Raw genomic sequence first — 17,271 nt, 5'->3', positions numbered from 1 at the left:
TTTCCTCAAAAAACTAGAATTATTGTCACTATCTTAACCTTCCCATCTAGCCTACTCAATTAAGGTTCCAATAAGCGAAACTGGAATCATTACATTTTACAATTCATGAAATGTAGTGTTGCATTTATACGACTGACCTCTACGAGTGTCGCATTAAGAACACTGAAATAATGACTTACACAGAACGGGTAATTTATCTCAATTACATGGTAGCAAATGGGCCCTGCGTGAAGCTACAGTGTGATAATTTTGTTAGGATGATAGCCTTGTCATTCTGCAGCCTCGTAATGAAGAAAAGGACCTAAGATATAACAGAACGGGTGGGAGAAAAAGGAGTTTTTGTTTGTTTGCACATGGGTGTGAACACATGACTATGAGCATTGTTCAGATCACCAGACAGCGACCGAGGCGCGTCCGCCTCCCTCTGACATCTGCAAACGTAATTACGGCACTGCCCTGCATCGTCAGGCATCTCTTTTGCCTGGAGAGACGTTCCATTAAAGGAAGGCATATAAGTGTCGAGCGTAGGCCTGTCACTTTCTCCCAGCCAGCCAAATAAACGCAGAGACACGGGGAGGTTGGAGACGCCGTCGCTTTCCTCTGTGCACACTGCGATGAGCCTGCCAGCGTCTGGCTCTCCCCGATTCGGCGGTGGAAGCCGAATCCAGACAGCGTGTCACGCGGCAGTGGCTGAGCGCGTCTGGGTGCTCCCCACCGCGAGCTGATGGCCCAGAGTCTCGCCAAAGTGCAGCTTTGCAGGTGCTTTCGTTGCCGTGCGCGCTCACGTGTGTGCTTGGGGTTTTTTGAGACAGCGGCAGACAGGGTGAGAAGAGATGGGCCGCGATTGAGCGATGTAGTGACCAAAAGGCCTAACATTACAACTCTACAGGAGACCGACAGCTTCCCCTTCTCAGCTTCGCATGATGCCCCGGGAACCCGAACGCTGGTGTTAGGTGTTTGTATTGTGTTCTAACAACCTCTACAATTGCGAGCGGGGTGCTCGCGAGCGTGGGCGTTCACCAGTGGGGTCGCTCGCGAGCGTGGTGTTCACACAGGCTGCACTGCTACTGCCTGTGTTCTGGGGTCTGTCGCATCACAAAGGCTAACTACTGAGCAGTGGATGTCACAGTCCACACTGGCTCAGTCCGATCAGCATGAGAGACCCAGCTAACAACAAGAACAAAGGGCCGAATTTCCCAGCCACGTGCCAACACGGGTGTTCCACACTAGTCTTTATGGCCATGACAGTGGAGCAGCTGGATCAGCTGCTCTGGTTCTGTCTCTGGGTTCCAGCTTCCTGGTCTGAAACTCTGTGGCAGTGGTCAGAGGTTAGGTGAAAGTCCTCATGCCTGGTTTGACTTCGTTTGCTCGGGGGATTCTGAGAGCTGGATCCTGTCTTTGTTTGGAGGGGTGCTGGCTCCCGTGAGTCTCTGCTAAGAAACCGCTCTCTCCACCCACCGGACCAGTCTTCAACACCAAGGCCAAGTAAATATACTAATATTCCAAGAATTCTTCCTTTAAGGTTGTTGGCACTCCGGAAGGGTGAAATGTTACATAAATTGCAGTAATGTTTTTCTTTGCCTCAGAGCTTATTTTATGTCCACCGTTGCTAACGTAGGGTGGCAACAATGAACACAAAGTCTCCTTTAAATCCTTTTGTGCAGCTTTGCTGGACTCATGCCCTCTGTGGAACATTAACCAATCTGCTCATGCTATGGCTGAAGTTAGACGTGACAAACAGAATTCATGTCCACCCGCTATGTGATTCTGTACTTTGTCCATTAGCAGTAAACAGGCATGAATTAAATGTTGTACTCACACATGCGATTTGAAATAAGCAGCATTCTGTATATAAAAACAGAACCAAAACAATTTGCCCTAGTAAAAATCACAGCAAGTAATGGAAGCACCTGCCAAGCTCTTATGGCTGTCTTAAGGCCTCTGAGGAAGGATTCTCACACAGAAACTGAGCTCCGTAGGAACCGCCCGATGCAGGTGACTGCTAACGACTTGGAAGCGAACCCGTGGACAGATTATGCTGACACAGGGCCCAGCGTTTTAGATCGATGCTGTGATTATATATTGACGAAACATAGAATGCAAGTCACCAGTGCGCAAATGAATCGATGCTTTTTGCTTCCAAACGCTGTCCGTCTGGATGCACCGTCCCACACCGCTACGTATGTTCCATTAGTCGAGCTTTAAATTACAGGTAGCGTACCGCTATTCTCAGTAAACTGCTCAAATGTGGCCTTAGTCCATGGCCTCAGCCTTTTGTGTTTAAATGGTTTGAGTACGTTATCTAAAAAAAGAAAAAGAAAAGAATTGACACTCATGGCACTTTGTTCAGAAGGGATACCCAGAGTCTAACTACATCACCTGCTTCCAAGACTTTTCCTCTCACCTACTGACCTGAACCCCTTGCAGTAGGGCCATGCGCACATATGCTGTTAGGTACTGGGCCCACAGCACAGTGTCCCTTGAAATTCTTCCCGTGCTGTTTCCAAGGAGACCGTGGGCCATTAGTATTCCACAGCAGGATAAAGCAAATGATTGGATGAGAAGAGGAAGCTGAGTGAGAAATGCCATCTCTGCTCTGTCCTGCAATTCTGACATTTAAATCCCACGGTATAAGCACCACATCTAAAACATCTTTAAAAAAAAAACAATCAATTGGTAGATTAAAGAGTGGAAGAGGTATGTTATGGTTAAATGATTGTTTGATAGGACAACAGTAAAATTTGTAAACACCTAAATTAAGTTTGGGGGATGCTCAACACATATGACAAAAATTAAGCCACTGTATTTTTGTCACATAAAGGCTACACTTAGCAAAATGTTACGCCCATTTCAAAGACATTATTTTCGAGCCTTCCTTCTCCAAACAGAGTGCAAAAATAAAAACATTTCACATTTTAATAGTGAAAAGGATATTTAAAACAACACGCATGAACAAACACGGCGGATTCACAAGTATACCATTCCTGGCACCAAAAGTCCCAAATTTCTCCCAGCACAACTCACTGCGGAGCCAAGGAGAAAAAGACATTTCTTACCCATGAACTCGATTCCCAAGTGATCTGCTGCTCCAGTGGAGAGGTGAATAGAGAAGGAAAGAAAGACAAAGAAAGAAAGAGCGAACATTATTAAGGGCAGAGTATTGCACTGCTGCACACTACGCACCAGCACGACCTTAATACATACTGAACATAGTGTAGTGTAGTGTAGTATAACATAGTGAATATAGCATAGTGTAATGTAGTATACTATAGCACAGTATAGTGTAGTATAGTGTATGGTATAGTTTATTATAGTATACCAAAGTGCAGTGTAGTATAGTGTAGCATAGTATAGTGTAGTATAGTATAACAGTGAATATAGCACAGTATAGTGTAGTATACTATAGTATAGTATAGTGTATAGTATAGTTTATTATAGTATACTAAAGTGCAGTGTAGTATAGGGTAGCATAGTATAGTATACTATAGTGTAGTATGTGTAGTGTACTATACTGACGTATAGTGCCACACAGTATAGTGTAGTATAGTTTATTATAGTATACTAAAGTGCAGTGTAGTATAGTGTAGTATAGAATACTATAGTGCAGTATGTGTAGTGTAGTATAGTATACTATAGTGCAGTATAGTGTAGTGTAATGTAGTATAGTGTAGTGTAGTGTAGTGTAGTATAGTGTAGTGTAGTGTAGTATAGTGCAGTACAGTATGGTGCACCTTGAATTCCCAGCCTGTGGAAGAAAAGCAGCAAAGGTGAGTTTTCTCGTGGGACAATTAGCTTAGATATGGAAGATTGAATGTGACTTCACATGTATTTGGTTGGTTGACACTGATTCAGAGCGTTTGGTCTGTTGACACTGATTCAGAGTGTTTGGTTGGTTGACACTGATTCAGAGTGTTTGGTTGGTTGACACTGATTCGGAGTGTTTCGTTGGTTGATACTGATTAATTTATTCTTGTCTCCCATCCAAAGTTGAGCAGCGAGGGTGAAAATTCAGGTCTCCTGAGGCTTCCGAGATGCCCTGCTCCGACAGGAAGCATACCCAGTTTACGGGATGCTTTGTTTTTAAACTGGAGTGCAGCATGCGGTTGGTTCTGAAGGTCTCCTGCTCAGTCCATTCAGGACGATGGTGAAGGGTAGGAGGGTTTGACTGGGAGGAAACTTCAGTACCACATAGAAGTACCACACAGATACCAACCAAGCTAACATTTAATTAGGATACTCGCTTAAACTGCCTTGATGTCCAGAGCCCGGTGGTTTCCGAAGCTCGAAGAGAGTTTTTGACATCAGAGCTTTTATTAATTTATGTATTTATTAGATTTTATAAAAAATACATTTTTACCTTTTCTTTTTTGTGGAATATAACAATGAAATCGTGAAAAAACAAAACAAAAACCCAGGGCCATCATTCTAAAAGGACAAAGCCACTTTGCATTCATGTTACATTTATTTTATGTACTAGATTAAAATGTTCCAGATTAAAATGCAGCTGTTGTGAATGACACACCTCTGCAGTGTTTTCAAAGTGTCCCTGGAGAAACACTTTCCACTTTTTACGCTGAAGTCAGCTGAACAGAATGGGATTATGAACGGCTGCCTTCTCTCAGATAGTGGTACACCGTGAACCAATCAGAGAGAAAGTTAAATGCTTTCTTTCTCTTGCATAATTTGCTCTGGATAATTCACGTTTGTATATTCTATTCTATGTTTAGCCACAAAAAGGAATGGGTGACTGTACACACAACTGCATCAATCCCTGTACTGACTATATAAAAGTACTTTCATATTAGGAATGCATTGTACTGTATAGTAATAAAAATATGTAATTGAAAACGATGTAATGAAATGATAATGCCTTATACTGTGCCAGAGCTTTAGGGAGGTATTATGGGTCTCTTGCTGTGTCACACGTCTGTAAATGTGGGGTCTCAGACGGCCAAGCAACGCAGGGATGTGAGGTCATCACTGGAGAGGATGTGAGGGGCTCTCACACACACACACATACACACACACACACACATACACACACACACACACACACACACACACACACACACACACACACACACACACACACGCACACACATGCACACACATGCACACACACACACACACACACACACACATATACACATGCACACACACAGACACACACACATACACATACACATGCACACACACACCCACCCACCCACCCACACACACACATATACACACACACACACACATCCACCCACCCACCCACACACACACACACACACACACACACACACTTGAGTAATGTTAAGACTTCACTTTACTTCACTGTTTTACATTTACAGCATTTGGCAGACACCCTTATCCAGAGAGAAAAAAAACAAGTCTATTAATTAGTTTTATTATTGTTTGTTGTATATCACATGGGACTAAGTGATTGTTTTAAAAACACATTGTCCAGCATCTCAGGTGAAACCGGGAGGGGCACACTGGGACAACAGTGTGAGGTCCAGAGCCTCTGGCTGTGTTTCCTCAAGTAAAGCACTTAACCCAGACGGCCTCGGCCAATGGCTGCAGGTAGAAAGGTGTCTCTGTCTCCTACATGGCCCCTCCCTATCCGCTCAGGATGAGAGGGCATCCTGAGGTGAAACTATTCAATGGCTGTCCCAGAACATTGATCTGGATTAGCAGGGAGGAGGTCAGCCATCCTGCTGTCATAGGCCTCCTGGGCCTCCCATCAAACAGGAGCAGGAAGGCCGCATTCTCTCTACACAGGCTGCCTCTCATTCTCTCATTCTCTCTCTCTCTCTCTCTCTCTCTCTCTCTCTCTCTCTCTCTCTCTCTCTCTTTTACACACAGTTGGTGTTCTTGTAGAGTGATGGTTAGCCCTGCATAAATTTAGAGGCATCAGGTGGCTGTGGGGGAGGAAGTCTGGAACAACACACACACACACACACACACACACACACAAGCGCACACACAAGCACACACACCCTCCACGTGAAATGCTGGTTGCGTGCATACACTCACACCACCCTCATCTACCTCACAGGAACGGAGGAAAAGGGGAAGCCTGCAGATCTGCCTTCTGCTTGTGTTAAAAACTAACGCACCCGTGCAGCCAGCGTAATTGGTGCATCATCTCTGCCGAAGAGAGATCATAAAGAGAAAGGACAGATCTGGGAGAACCTTTCTGTGTTTGATGCACCAAAAGCTTTGATGCTGTTGCCTCAAAGTGAAATGACTGATGTCCCATATTTCTCTCTCTTTCTGTCTCTCCATACTGTACATTCCATCTCTTTCCCTCTTTCTCTTCATCCTGTTCGGGTGCCATCTCTCTCTCTCTCGCTCTCTCTCTTTCTCCCTCCATCCTGTTCAAACTCCCGGCCAATCCGGTCAAAGCCTAAGACTTTGTTCTATCATATTGTATTTCACACAAAGTCGGCTGTGACACCGCTGAGACGGAGAACACTGTCAGCTTCAGATCTTAAAGAAGTGGTTTGGCAAAAAATCAAAATCACACAAATGTTCCAGTGAGCCAAGACATGGCTGGAGTTCAAACTCCGCACTGGAGCTGCATGGCTAATAAGCCACGGACACCCAGTTAGCAATAATGCAAACGGCATGACAAAATCAGACCTTTGCCTTGAGCCGAAGTGGCTTGTTAAGGCGTCTGAAACAGACGTCCCCAAGGGTTTCTGGTCCACTGCTGTATATAAATGTGGACAGTGCACTGACAAGCTGAACACTGCAGAACTCTCCACCAGTTCTTCTCTTCCGCAGAATATTTTGGAGGAGAAAGACAATCCCCGTGCTTTGGATCCAGAAGACAAGGCGAATGTTTTGATAATGTTCTGATAAAGATCATGTTGTGGGAAGAGTTTTACAGTGTCTTACACGAATTTGTGATTGGCCAGGGAAGGCATACGCATGCCTCAGTCAGACCACCTCCTCCTCCAATATATGACCAGGGAGATTGGGTATTACATCTAAAATCTTATCGTGCTCAGCCACCCTCACGGTGGGAAGAAGCATAGGGAAGTGTGTGTGTGTATCCACGGTGCCTGTTTACCTGTGATGCCTGTTTTCCCATGCTGCCTGTTAGCCTGTGTTGTCTGTGTACATAACCTGCTTGTTCACCTGTGCTGCCCGTGTACCCACGCTGCCTGTTTACCTGTGCGGTCTGTGTACCCAAACTACCTGTTTACCTGTGCTGCCTGTTTACCTGTGCTGCCTGTGTACCCAAACTGCTTGTTTACCTGTGCTGCCTGTTTACCCAAACTGCATGTGTACCCAAAGTACCTGTTTACCTGTGCTGCCCGTGTACCCATTCTGTCCATTTACCCACGCTGCCTGTTTACCTATGTTGCCTAAGCAGCCAGGGTGAGTGGTACACCTGCCCATCCCAGTGGACCATCTTAAACAGAACCGGCTCATGCAGAGACGCCCTCATTTGACTTGACATATGAGGGTGATTCTCACACACAGTGGTCTGCAACTTAGCCCTGAGACCTCTCTCTTTCCCACAACCACACAAACACAAACACGCATAGATGGGCTGTCAGTAAGTACAAACTGGTAGTACGAATATCAATTTTCCCCATCCACAATTCCCATACAGGCTGCTGTCAAACAAAACTGCACCATATGTGATGTCTGGTATGGGGTCTTGCATTGTTTCATTTCTTTTTCCCGAAGATATATAAATCTCCAGGGGTTTATGAAATAAACCCTGCACTTCAATCATTGAAACAAAACAGTAGGACCTAATAAGAAATGACCTGCGGTTCAGTAATTAAAGGTCGAGAGAGAGGGAGAGAGAGAGCGAGCCAAACGGGAAAAAGAGAAAGAGAGACATACGGGGGGAGAGAGGGAGCAAGATGGAGATCTGCAGATTAAAAGGAAAAAACAACGCCACGAAACAGCTGAGCACAAAGAAAGGGGTGAGAGGACGACTGGAAGGAGGAGTCGAGAACAAACCTCGTTTTCTGTTCTCTCCAGCTGCGGAGGAAAGCAAATGATTCCCCGTGAGACCAGAGCCACCTTCCCTGAGCCTGCCGCAGTTAATACTGACCAGCTCAGTGGGCTTTGGTTGGCACCCACCACATCTGAATCTAGAGACAAGATTCACTATATTCAAGTGTGGTGGTGGTATATGCGTGTGTGTGTGTGTGTGTGTGTGTGTGTCTGAGACGTGTGAACACGTTTGTGGTTTGAAGAACTGCCATGTCAGTAAAAGCAGATTTACATTCTTAAGAATATGAATGTGTCTGTGATCACGTCCTGGGGAGAGAGATTATAGCCCTAAACGCAGGTAGCAGAGTGAGAGTAATCATTCATGTTCACTCTTGTGATTTAACGGTCTGTGTACATGAACCCTGCTAATGGACTCATGTGTGAACCAAGCTTAGGAACTGAACCCAGCTCACAAGGCAAACACAGCCTTGCAACTCAGCCTTCTCTGCTAAATCCCTAAACAGCTTAACTGGCACCTCCTTCTGGTGGCCTGGGCCCATGGCAGCTGAAACAAGTGCTGTGGGTGGCTTTGGGGCCGAAGTGAGACGCAGCTCTGTAGAGGTCAGAGAGGACGTTGGTCTGCTAATGCGAAGAACACAAACTACAGCCATTAGACCTTCATCGTGAATTTCACAGCCACGCGAAGACCAAAACTGCACAGAGAGGCAATAGTTTGGTGGTATTTGTAGAACATCTCCAAGCATTGAAGTGAATCACTGTGAGAAAAGCATCTCTCTCTCACACACACACACACACACACACACACACATACACACACACACACACACACACACACACACACACACACACACACACACACACACACACACACACACACCGCATTTCCTTGTGTTGTTCCTGTCATTATGGGATGGTAATAGTAAAAGTAATCAACATGCTAACAATACTCAGGACGTGCAGCATCACCTACCTGACACACCATCACCTATCTACACCCTCACCTACCTGCACCTTCACCTACTGTGCAGGTCCTCAGTGAGAGAGAGAAAATGGGGAGCATACCGAGTGAGTCCTACAAACGGGCAGATAAACACACCAGGACACGTGCGCCGAAATATCACACAAAACTGCCCTTCACCTTTATGCTTATTAAATGGCTTCATCTATTCTCACGTGACTAAAACAATCATTCTGACTTTACTTCCCAGAATGCATGGAGTAAACTGTCATAGCAAATGAGAATAAATTAACCTTTGACCTTCACAGTTTGTGGCCATCTGCGGTGTGTCACTGTTTTGGTTTTCTTCAATTACGGTAGGTGGGACCCATTCTGTCTTGAATTATCACATCGTGACTCTCGCGTCATAAACCTTTTACAATGCCATCTGTCTAAATCATTTACAGATGTTTTGAAAAAACTAAAACAAAAAAAAACCATCGTCCTTGACCATGCAGTCAAAGTCGTTAGTAAAAGGGTATTCCTAATCCTGATCACCTGCTGTTCTGCTCTGTACAAGAAAACCCATTAACAAGTACTGCTTGATTGTTTTTGACTTCTAATAACTGCAATCTTGTCATTTGTCTCCTGACACGAGAGCTATTTGTTCACTGTCGTGCAGTTTGCTGATATTAAACCCTTGCGTGTGTCTCACGCGCTGAGCCGGATGGCCCCCACTCCAGTTCGTGAGACAAACCTGCAGTGGCAAAAAACAGCTTTTCCTCACGGGTCTTATGTGAAGAAAATAACGTGGAGACCGTCTGGAGCGATGAAAGTTTGGACAGCGCTTCAAATTAGACGAGGTGCTGGAGGTGAATATCACACAGTCTGTTTTTCTGACAATGCATTGAATCGATAGTTACGAGCAACTCGGCGTCACCACCCGAATAGCACTTGAACTGCATAGAAACCCAGAGCTCCAGAGGCCTTGACAACACTCTCCGCTTAAACATGTCTAATGCCAGACAGGCACAGCACCATAGCAGCTATAACCGGAGTGTGATACTGTTTCAGCCTGTTAAAGTAAGACAGCATAATGCGGTAGGGACTCCTTTCCCCTCTCGGCTAGATTTATATCACAGCAAATTAGGCTGAATTAATCTTGATTGCTGCACAGCTGTGGCAGCACGCCTGCAAGAAACATCCACCTTACCATTAAGTACATGCACTGGCATGGGATTCTCTGAGTTAACTCTTAAACGAAAAATTATCATTAGAAAATGAATAAATAAACAAAGTGCAGAATACGAAACTAGCAGTGTGTGTGTCATAAAGCCAATGGCAACATCTGCTTTTGAAGTTGGAATCTTGGCCATGAAGGCGGTTAATGGATGCGTGCAGTTTTCTGTGAAACAGGCGACTGACACGACCAGACCCGACTGCTCCGCTCCTGCAGGTCAGTCAACACTGGACCCTGCACTCTATGACCACACACAACTCTATACACACACACACACACACACACACACACACACACACACACAAAAACACAAACTCGGCTTGTTACTCCCAGACCAATGGAATTAGAGGGCAGTCCAGGGGTCTATGAGTGTGGAACACACATTTCAGTGAGCAGCCTCTTGGTGGGGGAACTGCAGTGGCTTCTACAGTTTGCCTACATCTTGAATCTGTCTCTAAAAATCATCTCTTTAGCATTCAGAGGTGTCTGTGATGTACATGTGAACTCTGACAGGAGTCTAAGTGGACACTGTAGGACACCGTACACTCTTTGTACTGCTGAACGCTGCAGCCATTCAAACATGAACATGCCTGTTTCATGTACATGCCCACCCCCTGCTTAGCATGTACATTCCTGCCCCTCTGCCTAGCACTTCGATTTATTTGACTTTTACATTTGTGTTTGCCCTCAGTACATTTATTATACAAATAGACTAACTTACTTGTATGTTATACAGTGGAACAAAGCCCCCTGGGTGCGGGGTTATTCCCACACAGTGTAATCAGTGTGGAAAAGGGCAGCATCACAATGAGGATTTTAGATAATGAGAAAGCTAAACATCTTGGAATGTAATTGATCAGGCCATTAAACTAACATCAGCAGCTTTAAAGCTAGGAAACTCTTCTCCGGGAACTAAACCAAACGACCTGAAACCTCCACCGATGTTTTACTGGTGTTGCTACAGCTATGTACTCTTTCTTTCTTTCTTTCTTTCTCCAAGCATATTACATCAGACGGATGCAATTCCACAACCTGCCAAGCAGGCTGTACATCTCTGCATCATCTCTCTGCATGTTGCAGGAAGGATCGTGGGTCTTTGTGTTTTGTTTTTTTTTCCCCCCGGCCATTTTGCCTAAGATCAGTGAGGTGCTCCAAAACCTTCCAATAAACCCCTGGGAAGGAACCAGTGTGGGCGGAGAGTAGGCGGAGCAGAGGCAGCGGCTCTCAGCCAGGATAGCAAGATTGACAGGTCGCAAGACAGTGGTGAACCGCATTGGCTTAGGGAGATTTATTAAGGGAGCTTCTCAGAACATGTTCTGACACATGGGAGTGACAGCGGATGGATTATGTCCATGAGGTCCAGCATGACACGTGCACCTGAGCAAACATGTTGTGGAGGGCACACAGAAAACTGGTGGTAACAGCCAAAGTACTATAACAAGGCAAATACAGACAAATCCAAGATTCCAGAAAACAGCTAGACAAATCTGGCCTTGAAATGGCCAAGTACAATAGTAGCGAACACGAACGTTTCAGCCCAATATAGACCAAACAGCCATCAAATGGCTCGTCAAAACTTCAAGAACTCGTCTGCGTGGTGCCCGTGCCCTGGAACACACTGGACCGCCGCTTCAACTCAAACGCAAATATTATCGCCTGGGAGGAGGAACCGCTTTGGAAGGTGCAGCTGTGAGGATAAAGAAACACTCTGCCTGCCACAGCAACAAACCCAACTCAGTAAGTGTGTGGCGCAGCACACGCTGTGGAGTGGTGTGCAACTGTATGCTAATGAGAAGCTATCAATCAAAAGCAACAGAAATGCAACCTACAAAAAAACAAAAACGTGTGTCTGCACGTGTGTTATATATTAGGATATTACAAGACAGGTGCGCATATCTTGTTTTGCTTGATTGTTGTAAATCAAATACATGGCGCCTTTGTGACACGCGGTTCAATTGACGCCAGATGGAGGCTAAATTATGTTACTCTATGAAAACAGATTTCTTGCACTTCTGCACTTTACCCCCCAGCGCTCAGGTGTCGGAAGGAAACACCTTGCGTACAGAACAAAACGCATTAATCTGTCATCCTCGCCGCGTATTTTCACAGAATAACAAGAGAATAATGCTCTTTTTAAAAGGTGCACGTATTCTCTTTGCTCAGTGCTCGTCGGCAAGGTGACCCCAGTCGAGACGAACGAGCTCTAGAGATCCGCTTTCTCTTTGTGGAGTAACCTGATGGGATCCATGCAGATAACCTGTCCGCCGCATTTCTGCGGGCTCGTGCTAATATTCCACGCGTACTAGCAGGGAGAAAGGCACGCGGCCTCGGCCGACGAATCGCAGCGATCGATGTGGATTTCCTCTGCGCCTCGCGCTGTGCTTTCCCGCACGGCCGAATGCAAATTGGCTCGTGGCTAGTGCAGTCTGTTAAGCACGAGGCCACCCACCACCAGGCTATATTTGCCCCGATGCTCCGTCATCGTGAAGGTGGTAGGCAAGCACGTGCAAGACTGTGCGAGTGCGAGCCGCTCACTCGTCAGTACGGATATGGAGTTGTATGGAGCGACAGCGAGTATGACATGAAAGAGGGCTAGCTGTTGAATGATAAATGATAAAGAGATATGCATTTATTATGCTTTCACAATTGAAAGAGAGCAAAGAGGCAAATATGCCCCAAGTCTATTCAAATATTAATAGAGAACTAAGAAAACCATTTTCCCCTATTTATATAGACCAGGAATAGGCTGCGATAGATAGATAGATAGATAGATAGATAGATAGATAGATAGATAGATAGATAGATAGATAGATAGATAGATAGATAGATAGATAGATAGATAGATAGATAGATAGATAGATAGATAGATAGATAGATAGATAGATAGAATTAAAATCACAAAATTTAAATGGAGATATGAATCTATGATTTTGTCAGCAAAGCCATCATTGGGTGGATAGGGTTGGGTGTGCCTTGGAGAGATCTCACCAGCCGTTCTCATGCCTAGTCTGGTGCCTTTTCCCTCCTGAGCATTCGCGGTTGCAGCCCCGTCCTTGTTAACAGGCTACAGGCTCGCTGCCCGGTTTCCTCTGCCTTCGCTAATGTGTCGTGACAAGGCACCGCAAGACTCGGGGTACTCATGTAGAAGCCGAGCAGTAATTCAGCAGAAGTAGCCAGGGACATAAAACCAGACGGTTATTGCGTCAGAGTGCCCTTCTCTCCCAGTTGGTGGGTTGCTTCTGCACGGAAAGCTCGCGGATGTTTTGAGGAACCTTGCAGAATTTGCTGTGGTGGAGAAGCTCCTGCGGAACACCTCTGCCAGAATGCCCGCATCCCCAGGGACGAATCCCAGCCCCTTGGGGCGTGAAGCGTGCCTGATGCTGAAAACATGCGGATTGCCTGATGCAGATGCGCAAACGTTTGGTGGAAGGACGCTGGCAATGATGGACAATGACAGTTGAATCTTCCATTTGAAAAATTCAAACTATAGGGTCCCTCAAACTCCGTGGCTGTCCAATGGTAATTAATCTTGGAGACATTTGAAAGATGATTTTGTACTCTTTACTTTCAATGTTTTAATACTCTGACCCCGACTCTGGCATACTCTGCATCTATATAATATAAAAGAGAAGATAAGATGAAAGGGAATGCAGAAGGGGGAATATTGCTTCATCTTCATCTTCATCTCATCCTACACAGAGAATTTTCCCCACTTTTTATTGAAAGGCACCGTGTTCCTGTCCTAATTTTCTTCTTCATTGGAAGAGAATTCCCATTTAAATTCAGGTGGATAATGTAACTGGGCACTGTTTCCTTTCCTTTTTATCAGATATAGACAATGTGGACAGAGAGTCTCTGTTAAAACTTTGATGTTAAAGTCAGCACAGTATATGACTTCCTATTGGCTGTGCATCTTCAGAAAGAGAGAGGAAGAGAAGGTGGGTGAAAGTGACCTCTGAACTGATGGACACTGGAATCAGGTTGGAGAAAGTGACCTGTGACCTCTGAACTGATGGACACTGGAATCAGGTTGGAGAAAGTGACATGTGACCTCTGAACTGATGGACACTGGAATCAGGTGGGTGAAAGTGATGTGTGACCTCTGAACTGATGGACACTGGAATCAGGTGGGTGAAAGTGACCTGTGACCTCTGAACTGATGGACACTGGAATCAGGTGGGTGAAAGTGACCTGTGACCTCTGAACTGATGGAAATAGTGTGACCTCTGAACTAATGGACACATGACTCAGGTGGTGACATTGTAGGCACGTATCTCTTCCAGAAGAGCAGACAGATCGGCTACATGGGTGAAAAACAAACCCAAATGAGAGAGTAACTGTGGAACTAACTAGACCTGTGTGTTTATATTGGGGTACATGAAGACGTAACTCGAGCATAATTTGATGACGTCTATTTGATCCATTATGTTGTGCTTTTGATGTTGCTTTAACCATGACATTGTTCACTTCTCTCTTACTGAGCAGGAAGAGGAAACACCATGTGCTTGGAATCATTTATTCCAGTAGATATTAGCTATAGATATTATTATTTATAACATGTACTACATGGAACAGGAAGACACTTCCAAAGTCTTGATAGAGCCCTGATTTGCACTCAAGGTTAGAGCAGGTTTAATATCTTTAATGATAAATATATAAAGGGAAAAACAAAAACACAATATCTGACCAGAACTCACAGGCGCTTGTTCACATAGAATACTTTGGAGGGAAGGAATGTGACTCTCCCTCAGATTCAGACAGAAACATCCACTTTGATAAATGAGTCATCTCTGTTTAACTGACTCTGCTGACTAAATTTGTTCGTCATTTTTACAACACCCCTGCTGGGTTCCTCATTAAAAAGTGCAGAAAGCTGAAGCCCACCCCCCAGGTTTGTTTATATAAGACGTGACACAGTTGATGTATGACTTGTCTACTACAGAATTTCTCTCTCTCTCTCTCTCTTTCTCTCCAGAATCAGTCAAAAGTTTGAATTCACACACAGAATGAATTTATGTTCTGTGTTTATGTATCTCAAATACAATTTGATCTAAAGGCTTGTGCTTACATTTCTAAGACACGAAAGCTTTCTAAGACAGTTATAAATAGTGGAAAGCTTTCTAAGACAGTTATATTCTAAATAGTGATACCTATACTTATAAATAAAATGTGGAAGACATTTATAAAGTTGGGAGAAGCCATCTATAAATGAAATAAGATAAGTAAGATTATTCCAAGATGTATACAGCCACCTTATAAATACCCCGATGGCCATCCCCCATGCCCTGCTGGGTAATTAAAGCACCACCTTGCCATGGTTGGTGTTGGGGCACAAGTCTACCTCACAGTGGGGGTCCAGGATCAAAGGAGCTCAAATGCTAGAGAAAAAAGTGTCATTGTCATTCACTGGGTATTGTACAATTACCTCAAAGCTGGGACAGTGCTCCATGTTTTGTGTGTGACTCCATTTTCCTAAACACCACTGACTGTGTCCTTGTCAAAGTGAAAGGAAAGATAAACTACATCTGGACACATCTGCAGCAGTCTGCCACTGATAAAACTCAAACATTAACCTTAAATGTATGGAAAAGCACCAGAGCCGTGTGAAAAGAAGACGTTTCGCGTGGTCTCTAAGGTCTAACTTTGAGGGGCAAATTGAAGGCGTGGCCTTGAGTGGATGTGGCCAGCAATGAAATCTGATTGGTCACCCCAGTGCCATCGCATATTTGTAGAGCTAGTTAATCTCTTTGAAGAATTGAGGTGTGTAAGATCTTATTTTGCAGTCTTGCCTAATCAGTGGACAACTCGCAGTGCAGGTAACAGCACAAGCGCTCACTGTTGAATCTTCTGTAAAGAGTTATGGACTGAGGAACCCTGTTCTAGGCTGCTAACCCTGCTCTGTAGAAACATGGTTTATAATGTCCCCACATCGGTTAAATGAACTGCCTTATATAAAGTTGGAGGTCTAGCACATGTAAAAAGAAGACATGCTTAGGTGCTCATGTACACCTCCTAGACAGAGGCTTAGCCAATCTGATATAGTATTACACACTTCACAGTAAAAGAACACATTTAAATAACTCTTGCGTTTATTATGAAGGGTGGAAATGGAATATGTAGTTTCATATTCAAATACTAAAATGTAAAAATGCTACAAAGTATTCCTCAGTTTGTAACCCATGCGTTTGAACAATTTATAATTTCCACAGGCTTCCACTGGATCCCAAAACGTATCAAACTATTTACATGTGCACTTTCGGCACTTGGCAGACAAGCTTGCGCAGGCACACTTGCGCAGAACACCTTGCAGCGTACTTGTTGTCAAGACATGAGTGGCTTACTGTTACAAGTCCTGCCTGAATTTGCCCTCTGGTATAATGGTGAGTGTCTGCCTGGGTAGAAACCACAGCAGTATTTCCCATTACGCTACACTAACGACATCACCTTTTCAGGCACCTTTCAATCACTAAGTCTGGCCATACTACAGCCAACCCACATCGGCTTGTTTGTGTGTTTATGCCTCACCTTGCCAACGCCTGACCCTGCAACCCACCGCTCCACCCATAATGACAAATTGTTCTGGCTGTACCACTGCTAATCTTGTAAAGTTTCTGCTGGGTAAGAGAGCAGGAATACCATGTGGCAGAAAGGAGACAGAGTGAGCTCAGTATACAGAGTGTAATGCTTCTTCTTCGACATTTAGCTTCTTCAGTAATTCTGAGCAAAGGAACCACCGCTTTGTGTTGGGTGTAACGTTGCCATGTCGAATTCTGTTCACGCTGCAAATCCAAAATGATGACATCTCAGATGAATCAAAACATAATGATACAGTGCATCTCTGACGTTTCTGGTGAATGAGGAAAAACACCAAGGCTGTGAGTGCCTGATGTGTCTGACGAATTTAAAACGGAATAACACAATGAATCTGTGATTATCCTGCTGACATTAGTTAATTGCTCAGACCTCACAGAGGCAATTTTGCAGACAAGCTGAGCTGTTTACAGACACTGAGTGACGTGTCAAACCACCATATTGTACAACTACTTTTATTAAAATGAATGAAACATGCGTGCGATTGGTGCATGTGAGGAGTGTTTTTTCAGTGCATGTCAAGATTTAAAACTTT

At 44.6% G+C, this 17,271-nt stretch overlaps 1 protein-coding gene across 2 annotated transcripts in view; it reads right to left on the bottom strand.

Moving 5' to 3' along the window:
• Positions 1-17,271, bottom strand: part of nrg3a (neuregulin 3a) — a 231,997-nt gene that overhangs the window by 18,005 nt on the left and 196,721 nt on the right. Inside the window, exon 4 of one of the 2 annotated variants that reach the window (XM_081724867.1) lies at positions 3,057-3,080. In XM_081724867.1, the coding sequence (XP_081580993.1) occupies positions 3,057-3,080 (24 nt within the window). Of the gene's footprint in view, positions 1-3,056; positions 3,084-17,271 lie in introns of both variants that reach the window. The other variant, XM_035531281.2, reaches the window with a different exon arrangement.

Source organism: Electrophorus electricus, chromosome 12, assembly GCF_041902795.1.
Source record: "Electrophorus electricus isolate QZ-2024a chromosome 12, ASM4190279v1, whole genome shotgun sequence".
In the NCBI taxonomy this organism is placed as follows: Eukaryota; Metazoa; Chordata; class Actinopteri; order Gymnotiformes; family Gymnotidae; genus Electrophorus; species Electrophorus electricus.
This window is presented reverse-complemented; position numbering and strand designations above follow the sequence as displayed.